The sequence below is a fragment of the Episyrphus balteatus genome, chromosome 3 (assembly GCF_945859705.1).
Source record: "Episyrphus balteatus chromosome 3, idEpiBalt1.1, whole genome shotgun sequence".
Lineage (NCBI taxonomy): Eukaryota > Metazoa > Arthropoda > Insecta > Diptera > Syrphidae > Episyrphus > Episyrphus balteatus.
Genome location: NC_079136.1, coordinates 116,695,639 through 116,712,154, shown reverse-complemented (window position 1 = coordinate 116,712,154; position 16,516 = coordinate 116,695,639). Strand labels below are relative to the sequence as shown.

At 35.1% G+C, this 16,516-nt stretch overlaps 1 protein-coding gene across 1 annotated transcript; it reads right to left on the bottom strand.

Annotated features, from left to right (window-relative positions):
- Nucleotides 1-8,663: 8,663 nt before the first annotated feature.
- Nucleotides 8,664-11,410, bottom strand: LOC129915206 (uncharacterized). Its single transcript, XM_055994686.1, has 2 exons — nucleotides 9,527-11,410; nucleotides 8,664-9,452 (listed from the first exon to the last, which is right to left on the bottom strand). The coding sequence occupies exons 1-2, from the start codon at nucleotides 11,408-11,410 to the stop codon at nucleotides 9,450-9,452; spliced, it is 1,887 nt and encodes a 628-aa protein (XP_055850661.1). The 3' UTR covers nucleotides 8,664-9,449.
- Nucleotides 11,411-16,516: the final 5,106 nt, after the last annotated feature.

Sequence of the window (16,516 nt, the reverse complement as noted above, 5' to 3'; positions counted from 1 at the left end):
AAAAACGGTAAATAAAAAAAAACTAAAAAATGGCGTATCGAGTATTTGTTGAGACAAAGCGATTGCCGTTAAGGTTTTAAAAAACAGTTGAGTTTTGCGGCAGTGGCAGAGGTCTGAAGTTTTAGACGACATTTTTTTTGAGCATTTTGGCTCTTTTGGCCAAAACTTCGTAAAAACGGTAAATAAAAAAAAACTAAAAAATGGCGTATCGAGTATTTGTTGAGACAAAGCGATTGCCGTTAAGTTTTTGAAAATCAGTTGAGTTTTACGGCAGTGGCAGAAGTCCAAAGACCAGCAGTTAAATTGTCTGCAAAGTTCAGGGTCATCAAATTTTAATTTTTTTGAAAAATCAATTTCTCTAAAACGTACCGATGAATATTTTTGAAACTTTGTTTTTTTTTTTTACTGTGTCGATTAATATGGCATTACTATGCGTTGATTTTTTAAAAATGTTTTTATATTAAGAGCTATTTTTTACTTTTGAAAAAACTATTTTTTTGACATTTTGTACACTGTTAAAAATTTTGAGGCAGTTTCTACCAAAATTTGTGTTACACCAACATTTTATTGAAAATTAATATGTACTTTAAATGTATTACATTTCTAAATTTAATACAAGATTTTTTGAATCCTAATATTTTATAATCTAATAAAAATTAAGTTTTAGATTATTATAATGCATTTTTTTTTTTAGAAAAAAATGTTTTAGTAGGTAAATACTTTTTCAGGTTAGGGTAAACCTCAAATCATGGACAAGAATTTTTTTTATGGCTGCTGCTTTGATTTCATAAAAAATTTAATAGTTTTATATTAAAAAAAAAAATATTGTTTAATTTCAATACTAACCAAGATAAAGTTATGATTAAGGTAGCTAGGAATTATTTCTTATTAAAATTTCTAATATTTTTTAATACAAAAATATTTGATATAATTAAAAAAAAAAAAATTAAAAACTATGTAAAAAAATCGAAATATTTTTTTTTTTTTTTGTTTTGAATACCTAATTCATAATTCCAAAGATTGCCACAAATATTACGACAGAATTTTTAAATGTGTAGAAAATATACTTATCAAAACCTAAAACCAAAATTTCAAAAAAAAAATTCAATGTACCATTTTAGAAAATTTAATTTTTCAAACAAAAATTTTTAAAAATTTCAAACCAACTTAATTTTTAATTTTTTTATCAAAAAAATATTTATAAAAAGCAGCATTTGAAGAACGAATTTTATGCTTTTAATTTTTTTTTTTCATATTCATATATACATTTACCAAATTTGTATACATGAAAAGTCTTAAGATTTCTTGCAACTTGAGTTTTAAGAACAAGTTTGTTCGACCCAGTCGTTCTTTTTATTTTAAAACGATTTAAATAATTTATATATTTTTTTTAAATTTTTTGTTATACAAAAAATTAAGTTTAAAAACCAATTTTATACAATATTATTTAGGTTTTTGTTAATTTTTTTTTATAAAATTTAACAAAATATCTATTATTATTATTATTTTTTTGTTTTAACAAAATTTCCTTGATGAAATACAACAATACAGATTCTTAATAAAAGTTAAGAATCAATAAATTCAAAACAAAATATCTTCATACTAATTAACTAAATGCTTAAAACAAAATTATGAATACAGAAGGAAGAAAACTTGGGACTATAATGTTGTCTGCTTCGTGAAGTCGGTACAACATGTCTCTTAGGGACAAACTCTATTTTACGATTATGTCAACATGGAAACTTTAAAATAACATAAATAAAGTTCGCTGATCAGCTCTTTGATTCAAGAAAAGCCAATTAATATAATGGCTAAAATAAAGCATATTTAATAATGTATATTAATAAATATTGTCATAAAATATGGTAAAATGCAAAAATGAACATAGAATATTCCATTAGAAAATGAACTTCGAATAAATTGTGCAAAAAAAAATCTGTTTTAGATATAATAAGCATCACATTTAACTTTTTTTTGTTGTACCTAAATAATTTTATCAATTCTCCCATATTTTTTTTAATTTTTAGGTGACTTAATCAGCCTAAAATCTTATTTTGGTGTAATGTAAAATAAGTATAATCATGTTTTTGTTCGATGGGTTGCCAGATACAGATATGATTACTTTAAAACTAAAAATTTTAAATTTCAAATTTTAAGGGGTGGAAATGGGGTAGAAACGTGCAGAGAGTTGGAATTGTGAAAAATTGAAAAAAAAAACATTTATTTTTTTTATTTTTTGAAAAATCAATTTCTCACAAAAAGACGAATATATTTTTTTTGAATTTTTGTTTGTTTCTTAATTAATATCTTTTTAAAAATGTTCTCTGAATTATTTTAAAATTATTCTAAATATATGTTTTTTAAGGCTAAAATAATTTTAAAAAGATATTTTTGTAATTTTAAAAACATATTTTAATTTTCATTAAAAAAAAAATTTGTAGCAAATAAAAAATTAGAATCAATGTTATAATTATAGTTGACATAGCTGATTTATGGTCATATAGTCAATTTTATTTTATTATTGAATAATGAATATTTATACATATGTAAATGCTTAGATTTTTTTCTTACAAAACCTCCTTAATAAAATAAAACACTACAGATTCTTAATAAAAGTAGTAAAGAATCAATAAATTAAAAACAAAAAAAATATCTTCATAGAACTCATGTTGTTAATTTAACTTTCTCTAACCCTCACATTTCCTCTCTAATTTAAAATATATACACACACATTTCCTTAAGAACATCTTCTCCGAATTCAATTGAGCTTCTTTGTCTGGAGCTTTGGAAAAGTGATGTTTTTTTTCCCCCTTTTTGCACATCATTTCTACGAAACCAATTGTTACATTGTTTAACTTTACATCAACACAAAGTCAAACTTTTAATCACTTTCCAGTTGTCTCTGATTAAAAAGAAACTATACATATCTATAGATATACTCTTTTATGCAAGAATCTTTATCTTTTGTTAAATAAATGCTTTTTCATCGTTTTCAGCATATATACAATGTACTTTCAATCAGTAACACTGCACAAATACAATACACTTCTTATACCAAAAGCAAAATCCAGTAGATCCTTGAATATATTTCTTCGTTTTGTTCCATTCAAACATCCAATCTATCTGTCTATCTTCACTTGATTCAACATTTAATATTATATATGTATTTGTATATCTTGTGAGGTATTTCTGGACAATGGATTTCAATTTTCTTTTGACCAAAAAAACACAAAAACTCTTACTCTACTTCTTCTTGTTCTTCATTGTCTTCTATAAAGTAGATAGTCTAGCTCTCTCTCTCTCTCTCTCTCACACAGATAATTGATAAAATAAAAAGACAAAAAAATAGAATAAATAAAACAAAAAAAAAGAAATAATAATAAGAAGAAGAAGAACTCAATTTACCATTGTCTACATTTACTAATGTCCTTTCAACCAAAAATTTTCAGTGTTGAAATTCTCCGAAGAAAACGAATCCAATTACAGAACAACTCTCTTCCATATTATCCTTCGAGCTTCAAGTGCGGTAGGTAGGTATATAGAGAGCCAGTTTGATATGGCTCCATAAGGACTTGTTCCTAGAAAAAGGAACTCTATTCTACAAACAGGCATAGCTACGACAAGGATATATGCATAGGGAAAAAGGTATATCCTTAAAGAGTTGTTATTATAAATTTTGTGTGAGCTCTGAGTGTTCTTTCTATCTTTGAATAGTTTCTAATATAGAAAACCACATTTATTGCTACATGCAGATGGCAGCACCAGAGCACCACCAGCATTCTTTTTTTATAATGTCTCTACTATCGAGATATGGAGATATGCGTAACAAAATGAATTTAACAATCTTTCAAGGACGAAGAAAACTTTAATTGTGGAAATGATGAAGAAATGCGATGTGTGTGTGTGTGTGTAGCTACAGGATCTTCAAATTTATTTTATCTCTTTGTTACTTTTGAGTTTTGGTTTTGTTCTTTGTCAATTATTGGACTGTTATCAAGTGTCAGTGCTGCCAAATAAGTAAGTTCTATTGAATTCTTTGTACTTTTCGAAATCAGTCCATACCCTTAAAGCAGAACTGTTCAAAGGAGAAAACAAGATCATGTCCATATCAGCTCATTTGGCAAAATATATTCAGAGAAAATCATTTCTTAAGAACAGCGATATGCATTTGGATAACAGACATATAGCTAAGAGAATTGTTCCTAAACAATATTCAGGCATGAAGTTAGTTGCAGGGAAAATATGGAGCGGAAACATGTAGAGTTGTAGACATTAGAAGTGTACCACATATGTAACTAAGCACATTGAAGCTATTGATATAGGTATAGTAAGGCAACATGTGGCTTAAGAACATGTGTCTAGCCTTGTTTGACAATGTAGCTAAACCTCATAATTCTAAGCGATCTGTCATTATGGGATATTCCAGCTGTAAAAAAAATTTTTTGGCTACATGTAGCAAAATATGCCTAGCATCATCCATCATGTTGCTAAGTGGATAAATCTAGTTGAAGAATAAGTGACTTGAAGAAAGTAGACATAAACTAAAGACAAATTCGTAGCTAAGAGACATGTTGCTATAAGTGTAGTAATGTACGAGTAACTAGACGATATGAATCTTACAAAGTGCAGTTTGGAAACATTAACATTGAGGTTGATATGATGCATGTAGAAAAGTGATATGCCGTTCGTTGTTGCTCAAACTTGGTTTTCGTTAAATCGGAGATGGCGGCTATGGATCAATTGATTTTAGGCTCTCAGTGACCCCTCTACACATCACAATCCGGTTAGACTATAGAAGACAACGGCTATCACTAGACTTGAAGGTATACAATAAGAACAATTGATGTGTAGAAAAAGTTGCTTTGTACTTTTTACTTGGTATTGCCAAGTTGATCTCTGTAATTGGCTAGCCTAATTTTTTCTTTGACGATTAACCTGATCCTGTATATTCGATAAAAAGAAGGTACCTACACAAATGAAAAGTGTCGGCTATATCCAAAACGTCTATTAAGTCCAAAAACATTAAACTAGAGCTATGGGCAAGAATTTTTTTTTTATTTGGTGCTGCTTTCATTTAGGTTTTTAATAAAATTTGATGAAAAATTTAATTATTTTTGTATTAAACAAAATAGTGTGTAATTCCAATACTAACCAAGATAGAGTAATGATTTATGATTTATTCAATTTTTTTATATTTTCATACTTAAGATTATAATTTAATGTTTTTTTTTTTATTTAAATTAATAAAACCTCATAATTTATTTTTTTTTTTTATTGAAAAATTCATAATTCCAAAAGTTGTCTTAAAAATTACGACAGAATTTTTAACTCTGTATTTTCAAACTCAAAAATTTCATACCAACTTAATTTTTGAATTTTTATCAAATATTTTATAAAAATTACTGGCCAGTAATTATCTTGAGTGTTTTATGTAATTTTATGTAATGAAAATCGATTAAGATTTTTAGGACCAATTTGTTTTTTGGCGGCCACCATTTTGACAGTTTGTCAAAGAGAAATTAAAAACTAGTACATTTTTGTACGGTTAAAATATATCTTTTGTTTGACTTAGATGTTGATATAATTTGAGTATACACTTAGAAAAAAGACCACTTAAAAACAAGCGGGTTCCATATTAAATTAAACGGATTTCTGTAAGATTTTTTTGCCAACATGAACTCCGTCCTAAATTAAGCGGAAAAATCTTCTTAATTTCTTGAATACGCAAATTTTAAGGAAATCCACTTAGGTTAGGTTAGGTAATATGGGCTGACAGTTGATTTTGTTACCGTCACACTTAGATCAATGTAGATCCCTTGTGATACCCTGAAGTATTGTAACTTCATGAAAAAGTGTTAACCTATGAATGCTATGGTTGTTCAAGCCATTTGGAGGACTTGACAAAGTTCAGTAGGCTATTGCCTGAGAGTTCCGATAGTTCTTCTAATTCATTGAAGAAGTAGTTTCCTAAGAATTTTTTCCTAGTGCGACAGAGTGCTGGGCAGTGACAGAGGAAGTGAACAGTGTTTTCCTGTTCGTCCTCATTACCGCAGCCTCTGCATAGATCATCCGTACTAAGCCCCATTTTCTTTTTGTGGTATCCTAGTAGATTATGTCCCGTTAAGACGCCTATTAGGGATCTTAAGGAAGGTTTACTAAGTAGTAAGATCTTATTTGATTTTTTCTCGTCGAAGTTCGGCCATAGTTTCCTGGTGTGACCGCAGGTTTCTAGGAGGTTCCATCTTTCATTAGTTTTTTGTGAAATATTGTTGGCGATATTTCGCTTTATTTCACATTGTGGGATTCTGATGCTATGGTCTATGAGAGAGGGATCAAGAACTGAGCCCTCCCTTGCAAGCTCATCCGCTTTTTCGTTGCCGAACACATCACTGTGGCCGGGAACCCAGCAGAGTCTTACATTATGCTGCGTACCAAGAACCCTAAGCTCTTCGCGACAGCAAGAAACAAGCTTTGACTTGATTAAGGTGGCAGAAATTGCTTTTATTGCCGCTTGGCTATCAATGAAAAAGGTGATGTCAGCAGGTGATATCGCCATCATGGATATTTGTTTAGCAGCATTTTTCACTGCCAATATCTCGGCTTGGAAGACACTGCTGTGATCGGGGAGCCTGAAAGAACTGGCAAGGTTGAGGTTTTCTGAGTAAAAACCTGCACCAACCCCAGTGTTCATTTTCGAACCATCAGTAAAGATGGCGATAGTCGACTCATTTGAGAAAGGTATACTGTTTTCCCAATCTTGTCTGTTAGGGAAACTGACATTAAAAGACTTGTTGAAGTCTAAGTAAGGGGTCATGTAATCTGTACTTACGTTGTTGCCAACGTAGTTCGAAAGGATCGTAGTATGGCCATTTTGACTAGTATTCCAAATGTTAGTTTGACTGAGTCGTAGGGCGCTGTTTGCCGCTAATTCTTTTACAAATAGATCTAAGGGAGTGAGATTAAGGATTGCTTCCAAGCCTGCGGTTGGAGTGGACCTCATCACCCCCGTAGTACTAATGCATGCTGTTCTTTGTACTTTGGTTAGGGTCTTCAAGTTCGTGGATTTCTCCAGAGCTTGCCACCAGACTAAGCTGCCATAGGTCAGAATGGGTCTGACAATGGCGGTATACATCCACATGATTATTTTGGGATTTGGTCCCCAGTTTCTGCCAAGAATTCTATTACATGAGTAAAGTGCAAACGTGGCTTTCTTGTATCTTTCTTGAATGTTTGGACCCCAGTTAAGTTTCTTATCCAAGATCATTCCAAGATATTTCGCTTTATCCGAAATCTTAAGTGGGGTGCCATCAATTTTTGGCACTGCAAAAGGAGGAATTTTCCTTCTGTTTGTGAAAAGTACCAGTTCTGTTTTTAGGGGGTTTACTTTAAGACCGCATCTCCTGGTCCAGTTACTGACCTTGGATAATGCGTTTTCTAATTGTTCGCTTACAGTGGTTAGGTATTTACCTGTCGCTAGAAGAGCTAGATCGTCTGCGTAGGCTATAACCTTAACACCGCTATAATTTAGTTTGATGAGAATCTCATTCATCACCAAAATCCAAAGAAGAGGTGATAGAATACCACCTTGTGGGGTTCCTCTAGATGCGTACATTTTTATATGTGACCCACCTAATTCACTATTGATTTGCCTGTTTTTCAACATGCATACGATCCATTTTATGATCGTGTCTTCTATTTTAAGGTCAGTGAGTGCTTTTTCAATGGCACTATTATGGACATTATTGAATGCTCCTTCGATATCTAGAAATGAAGCCAGGGTGTATTCTTTAACCGCAAGCGACTTTTCTATTGTTCTGACTGCACAGTGTAAAGCTGTCTCTACACTTCTACCTTTTGTGTATGCATGCTGAAAGGGTGATATAGTCTCCGGTATTAAATAACTGCGGATATGTATATCGATTAACCTTTCAAGTGTTTTGAGTGTAAAAGAAGTTAGACTGATAGGTCTGAAATCTTTGGGTTCTGTGTAACTGGATTTACCAGCTTTTGGTATGAAGACAACTTTGACTTCACGCCATATTTTAGGGACATACCCCAATTGTAGGCTATTTTGGAATATTGTGATCAGGTAAGGAATAATGAATTCACTACTTTTTTGCAGCATCAAAGGGAAGACGCCGTCTAGGCCTGGAGATTTATAAGGAGAGAAGGAGTTGATGGCCCAGATCAACTTTTCTTTCGTAATAATTTCTCTAGGAATCTCACATATTGAGTGCAAAGAGTTTGTGGAATCATTGTCCAATTCAGAGTTACAACCTGGGAAGTGGGCTTCCACCAGGAGTTTAAGACTGTCTTGACAGGATTCTGTCCATCGATTATCAGGCCCCTTTAGGGACCCTATAGAAGTATTCGTCTTGGAGAGAATTCTCCTTAGTCTCGCCGAATGGTTAGTACATTCGATAGTACTACAGAAGTTTCTCCAAGAGCTACGTTTGGCTCGTTGAGTTTCTGTCTTGAACTTTCTCTGACTGGTTTTATAAGATTCCCAGTCACTTTCTGTTCTAGTGCGTTTAGCAAGGTTGAACAGTTTTCTTGTTTCTTTTCTTATGGTAGTGAGCTCAACAGTCCACCAGGGTGGTTTACTGTTTTTCTTCGCAGCGGCAATGAGAGGACAGCTTTTGTCCAATGCACTGCGTAGAATTCCTGTGAATTCCTCTGTCAGTTTATCAAGACTATTTGTGTCTAGGTTATTGTCAATGTTTAAGTGACTAATGTTTTTTACTAATTCCCTATTGAAGACATGCCAATCGGTGCGCCTATTATTCCTAAAAGGTTTAATGTGCCGGGCAGCATCAGGGACGTAGAATTCTATTAAGCGATGGTCGGAAAAAGAGATTTCATCTAAAACCTTCCATTGTTCTAATTGGCAAGTATCTGAATTACTCGTCAAGGTGATATCAAGAACTTCTTCCCGTGTTTTAGTAACAAAAGTTGGGGTGTTGCCTCTATTAGCTACGAGCAAGTTTTTCTCGATAATAAATTCAAAAAGGGACTCGCCCCTGGTATTAGTATCAGTGCTACCCCATTGCATATGGTGTGAGTTAGAATCACAACCTAAAATAATATCAAATTTATTCTTACTTGCAAAAGATACCAACGTTTCAGTGATATCTGCTGGTGGTCCTTCTGTACCGTCATACGGCATATAAGTAGACGAGAGGATGAGCATTGGGAGCCCATCTCGCTCCAATCTTACCGTGGTCTGGTCAGTGTTGCTGTAAGTAGTTAGAAGAAAAAGATTAAACTGTTTCTTAGCTACTATGCATGTTCTAGGGTTACTATTTTGACTGTCAAGATTAGACTTGTACAGCTGTAGTTCTTTAGATTGTAGACCCTTGATATTCCCTCTTACAACCCAGGGTTCCTGTATCAGGGCTACGTCGTATTGTCTACTCTCCATGAGGTAGACAAGGTTAGCGGTTGCGGCTTTACTATGATGAAGATTGATTTGTAAAATTTTCAATTCCATTTAAATAATAAAGTTTAAGTTCATCGCTTTACTAACCTGTTTTCTATCGTTGCGAATCAACCTAAGTTTGCACCTAGTGATTCCAACGCGTATCTTGAAGTCAGCCTTCCTCAGGAGTGGTAAAGATTTGTGGCTCAATCTTACCACCACTTCGGTGCCATCATCCGTTCTTTCATTCTTGACCACTTCCCACTCTCTGCTCAAGAGATCACTATTCAAAGATAGGATGTATCTCTCAAGTCGTTCGTTGGGAAGGGTCGGGCCTTTGACTAACAGCCTTCCAAGAGGTCTGTTGAGATCTTTTATCTCCTTTACGTCGATCAGACGCAATTCGGCGCCTTGCCATGGAGCTGACGTTTTTTGTATGAACTCCCGAAGCCATTCGAGAGTCATATCATTCTCACAATGCATCACTTTGAAACCATGGACAGTCTTAAGGTTACCGAAGAGTGGAACCGTCCAGCTCTTGACGATAGCCTCATTGACTTGCTCCAGGATCCTTAGTTCAAGGAGATGCCATTCGTCTTCAGTCAGTTTGCGTGAAGGCTTACCATAATCGGCTATGGCGACATGGTGGCCTTTTACGCTAACCTGAGAGGTTCTGCGCTTCTTCTTCGTCTTATTAGGCGAAGAGCTGGCGGGTGAATTGGCATCGTTCCTAGCTCTTTTGGAGGTGCTAGGAGTGCCCGCAGTTCTCTGTTCTGCCGCTGCACGTAAACGTTGATTTGATTTGTCCAGTGCTACTCGCTCTTTTGCCGTAAGGGACTCGGGAGACCTTTTGGCAAAGCGACGGACAATCCTCTCAGCGTTACGATTCTGACGGCGACGAATCTCATTCTCATCTAATGCTCTAGCCCTGGTCTTTTTGTGTATGACCGTAGCTAGGCTCTGGAACGTCGAATTGATCGATTGGTTTGCGGGATCGGGTTCGGTGGTAGTGTTTCGGTTATCTTGTGGGCTACGGCCCACCAAGTTAGCTTCGCACCCCACCTTACCTTTTCCCTCGACATTATTGTCTAACTCACCAACTTTACCAGTCGTACCACCAGGCGGTAGGACTGATTTGGCAGAAGAAAGGTTACGGTTTACGTTTACAGATTTGATGGTGGTGTTTTGGGTAACCTGTGGGTTACGGCCCACCAAGTTATCCTTGCACCCCATCTTACCCGTCCCCTCGGTTACAGATCTGATGGTGGTGATTTGGGTAACCTGTGGGCTACGGCCCACCAAGTTATCCATGCACCCCATTAAACCCGTCCCCTCGGTTACAGATTTGATGGTGGTGTTTTGGGTAACCTGTGGGCTAAGGCCCACCAAGTTATCCTTGCACCCCATCTTATCCGTCCCCTCACCATTTGTGCCTTTCTCATCTGCTTTAACCCTCGCACCGCCAGACGATACGACTTTTTTGGCTGATGAGCTGTCAGACGCAACGACGTGTGTCCTCACGATCAGGTCCGTTTTCTCCCTTCCAGACGATTGCTCATCTGCTGTCGAGGCGATAGCACCTGACGTAGATGGGATGTCCCCGTTCCCTTGTTTTGGAACAAGGGGAGCAGGTGGTCCCATCACGGTCTTAATACTCGGACCTTTTGAAGAGGGGGGGTTTGGTGAAAGTCTAGCTTTTCCCAAGCCCTCCCTGTCCATGAAGGCACGAGCATTGTGCAGCCTCATTCTATCTTCCTCGGACATCTGGCCCCAGTCCAGCTTTCCTAACCTCCGGATTGTTCTCTTACAGGTAGAGATTCTACTCCGCCTTGACGAGTTCGAGAAGTTGGAGCTCGCAACGGATGATATCATGCTGGCACTATCATCGACGTCTATCGCGCTGGCTCCGTCCTCCATGTCCAGATTTGCGAACGGATCGAGAAGTAAATTCTCCTCTTCCTCAGTTAGCTGAAGTTTCGTTGCTTTTTCCATTTTGGTATCAATAAAAAATTCGTTACTCTGCTTATATGTTTCAGTTCTAAAGGAAAATAAAGAAAAAGAAAAGAAAAGAAAACAAAAAGGGAAAAAAGAAAAAGATAAAAGAAAAAGATTTAGAAATATAAGCAGGTGAGATAAAAAGTAAAAGTTAATATGAAAATATGTTGTCACTGGCGACTCCTCCTCTCGGTATTGAGACCGCGAAGCAAAGCCTAAGCCGGCAGCCGTGACTTCTACCGACCGTTTAGCGTATATCCCCGCTATGGTTGTATTCATTTAGTTAATTCTTCCATATATTCATAGGGGTGGGCCTCTCTTAGTTTGCTCAAACCTTAGCTGGTAGCTGGGAAAACTAGCCTGCTTAAGGTTCGAGTGTAAGCCCCCTCACCAACAACAAGGTGGAGACCCGACGAGGGGGAAGGAAATCCACTTAATTTAAGCGGAAAATCATCATATTTGTATTTTTAAACATTTTATAAAAAAAAAAAAACTTGCATCCACTGGGGATCGAACCCTAAACTGTTGGGTCACTAGGCGAGTGCTTAACCATTTTAGTCAATCTCACTTTTGAAATAAGTATACCTACAAAAATTAAAAATATAATTGACAATAATTTTTAAATTTTTATTTTTTTGTCGGTGTTTTTAAAAAGAAAATTCCCATTAAAATGAAATAAAGTTTACCTTAAAATTAAACAAATTTAAGCGGATACCACTTATTTTAAACAGGAATCGTATTGTTTTAAGAGGTTTGGGATATGAGGTGGACATCATCTTATTTAAAGGTGCCCTTTTTTCTTCGTGTAGAGTCTTAAATTTTTTGTCGATACTTTAACTGTTTTTCCAACCCAGTTCCGGTTTTCTAGACTGTTAGACTCTGAGGCTCAATTTTCCTTAATTTAATTTTTCAGTTGGTAAAAGGGATTCCTTCCACTTAAAATTATCTACTGAAGAGCAATTTTGTTAGTGAAATACTTCACTTATTCTTAATTATCAAAACTAAGGGTCAAATACCTTTAGCATAGAATCTTCCATTACCACATTGTTCCTCCAAATCCAGTAATACTTTTTACGCTTAAAAAAAGAAGCTTCTGCAATTGCATTGTCACAAAATAAACCAACAGTACAAAACCGTGCAATAATTCTTCAACTTCTAACCCTTGGAATTGTAAATAGAAACAAAAAAAAAAAATCTCCATTACATTCCAGAATTGTTTTTGTACTTTTTTCTTATATCACTATCATCTAGTATAGCACCTAGTTTTTAAACTTTTCTTTCTGTTTTTTTTTTTTTTTTTTTTTATATAAAATAAATTTTTTGTTGTTATTTCCCTCCCGCTATGCCTGTTTTTTGTGCCTGTTGGCGATGTTTGTCTCCTCCGACCCAACTATAACACATATATTGCATAAGTACCCACCATGATGACATCCTTTTTTTGTATTCTTTTTCTATGCATCTTCTTCTTGTGCTTTGTATAGTTCTGAGGTTATACATATCTTTAACGTATAATATGTGTGTAGCAAGGGCTCTATAACAGCTAAGAGTTTGCAACCTCGCCGTCATGTAAAAGCCCTCTTGTCCCTTTACTGTATTTTTTTTTTATTTGCAACAAAACATCGAGAATTACAACAGAAGCAGAAGAAGAAGAAGAAGAAGAAGAAGCAAGGAACCTATGACACTCCGGAGCATGCACCTTGGCTGGAATGTGTTTTTTTTTATTTTTTTTTTTGTGTTTAGTTAGACACATAATATGGGATCGCACATAACCCCGCCAAAGACCTACTAGAGGCCATTGCTTACATGCAATTCCGCTCATTACTCTATTCTGCTTGTGACAACACGGAAAAAGAAGGCATGGGTGGTAAGTACCAACCAACAGTTTTTGTGTGTTATTTTTTTTTTTTTTTCATCTCTCTCGTTTAAAAATTATTACTTGCATTCACGGGGATAGGTATTGGAAACGAACAAAAAAATGTCCCGTGTCCCAAGAGGAAATTTTCCATGTCCCAAGGTAAAATTTTCAGTGCCCCTAGGGAACATTGTCCATTATTCGATTGAATAAATTCACTGTTCGGAGGGAAAATTTCCCATGTCCCAAATTAAAATGCTCGATGTCTCTAGAGAAAATGTTCCCTGTCGCGGGGGAGCACATTTCATGTCCCGTGGCAAAATGGCTAATCAGTGTCCCAATAGAAAATGTCGCATATTCCAAATGGAAATGTCCCATGTCCCAAAGTGAAATTTTCAGTGTCGCTAGAAAAAAATGTTTCTGGTACCAAAGGAAAATGTCACGTGTCCCAAACGTAAATGACTCATGTCCCATCTGAACCATGCAGGTATCATATCCCAAAGTTCAGTGTCAATAAAGAACATTTTCCGTGCGCTAAAGAAAAATGTCCTTGATTTTGAGAAAAAATTTCCCGTGTCCCAAAGAAAAATGTCCCGTAAATCGAGATGAAATACCTACATATTTCTTGTCACAAGAGAAAATATCCCAAATAGATGAGCTGGCTGGAAATATATTTCTATGAAGATATGGAAAGATCTTGTCTATGAAAGAAAAACCTAGGATAGATGTGGTAGAAGAGTGGCTGGGGATATAACTCGCTTGGGATGAGCTGTCTAGGAATGAGATGTCTGGGGATGAGTTGTCTGGGAGTGAGCTGTTTGTAAGAAAAATGGCTCAGAATATGGTTTGGAAAAGATCTCCTTAGAAATTGATCTGGCTTAAGATGAAAATAGAGCAAGTTATCAATTACTCTGGAAAGAGACAAATGGGGTAAAGAACAGGACGCATCTTCCTGTGGAAGCCTATTGCTTGATTTCACACGAGATTGAAAATTTAACCTTTCAACTCTTCTCAGCATCTTAAACAAACCACTACTTATACATTTATATAAAATTTCAACATCAAAACCTTCCAGGAACTTTGGGTGCCATTTTGCCTTAAAAGAATGGCAAAGGGGTAATGCTAATGGCAATAGTTTTGACACAATTGCATCCTTTTCTTCACTCTCTTCTTTATTTTTTATTTTTTTGTTTTATTTATTTTTTTTTTCTATCCATTTTTTTTCTGTTAGTATTCCACCCACTTTCTGGCTGGTGTGGAGCAAAAAGTGAAAATGTTTTTGTCACTTTGACAGGCTCTTGGTCGGTTAGGCTAGGCGTGTATTATATGCTGGTTTAGTTTGGTTTGGTATATATACCACCATCGCCAACGACCATTACCGCCATGCAAAACCAAAAATGAGCAATGTTGCACCCGACAGACTTTCCCATTTTATACTTACCCCCAGCACCCTCTTCCCCCCAACTGCTCTATAATATTTTGTGTGTATGTGACTCCTGGTGTATATGGTGCGGGCTTTAAAGTGGTTACACTTTTAATTGAAGCAAATTTTTCAAAATGTAGAATGTGTCGAAAAAACCAAACCCCACAGCAGAAGCACACGCTTTGTTAGAAAGGGAGGCTCAAGGAAGGATGGCTAGTTTTTTTTTTTTTGTTCATTTGCCTTCGCCTGTGTTTTGTGATGAAATGATGGGAGTATTGTTCCCCTTTTGCTGCACTTTTCATTTCATCATCATCATCCTGTTGTTTAAAGGCGCTTAAAGTTTGCAGGAAAAAAAAGGATATTGTTGGTGTTTGAGCTTAGGGTTTGAGTATGGGAAATGGGGGAGTTAAAAACAAAGAGTGTGGAAGTTTTAAACTGTGCGGCATTGTCAATTACGTTTTGGGCAGATTTTTTTTAAGTTTTCTTTTTGTTGTTGTTTGTTTCTGTTGCCATCCTGTCTGCTTTTTATTTTTTGTCCCCGGATGATAAAAGTTCAGTGCACTCTCTTCTGCACCTATAACCATGATGATGTGATGTTTAAAAAAAGAAGGGTTAGAGAGAGGGATGATGAAAAACTTTGACAAAAAAAAAGGAATAAAAACGAAAACATCAACATGCTTTGATGGAGCTATAAATTGATGAGCCTATTGATTGGCCAAACATACATAGACGAGATTGGCATTGAATATTAATTGAATATGGCCTTTAGACGTACGTTCGTTGGTCGTTCGTGTCGTAGTAGCACACTGCTTCTCTCTCTCTCTCTCTCTCTCTCTCTGCCTCTTTGTGTTGTTAAAGTTTATCATCAGAGATAGAATATATAGAGGAAGGTTGAACTGTGATGTGGATGATGACAGTTATAGGCTTAGGGCAAATTGCCGATAGATCGATGGTAAAATTTGCTGCTCTGTGTGATGGAAAATTGTTTTAAATAGTCGTATTAGGAATTTTCTCTTTTTTTTTTAGTTTTTTTTTTTTTTGGTTTTTGTATTTTGATGGTTTTTCTTCTGACAGATAGATACCGAATGATTGTGTGGACATGAAATGAGAATGTTAATTGAGATACATTTTCAATCAGCTGTCTAGACTATAGGGAGCAATAAATATCCTTCTGTTCATTTTTTTTCTTTTAATTTGTATTGAATTCATGGAACAAGGATTCGAATTTGTTGTTAATAGGTTGTTAAATTGAATTCTTAGACTTTTCACATTTTAACTGCTTGTTTTTTTTTTTTTTTGTCCATAACAAGATACTTCCACGGATTCTTTTCATGATTTCGTTCTACAAAGAATTAAAGGGTTAATAAGGTAAGTAGACAGAAATTGTAATTTTTTGTATTTGCACCATGTCGCACTATTATCAGAAATTGCTTTTGCGCCTCACCACCACTGCACCACATCTGCACCATGATCAAAAATTTCTAAACCGCTTTAACACCGATGCACTGTGGGGCAGAATAGGTCGATTTGTTATATTAATTACTTCTACTAATAATAAGACATTTTTTGTCACTTTATTTGGTTTTGTTACTAAAGTTAACAGACTTCTTGAATTTTATGAACTTTTTTCCATTAAAATTTTTATTTTTCTCCAGGAAATTAAGTAAGGGGACAAAATATTAATACATTTGAAAAAACCTATATCTAATTTTGAATTATGTTTTTTTTGTTTAAAAAGTGAACTTTATTTTAAGAAGTAGTTCTTCAGTTAAACCTAAGAAAAAATTTTATGGGAAGGGGGCTGTATCACTCCTCGTTCCGGTGGGAG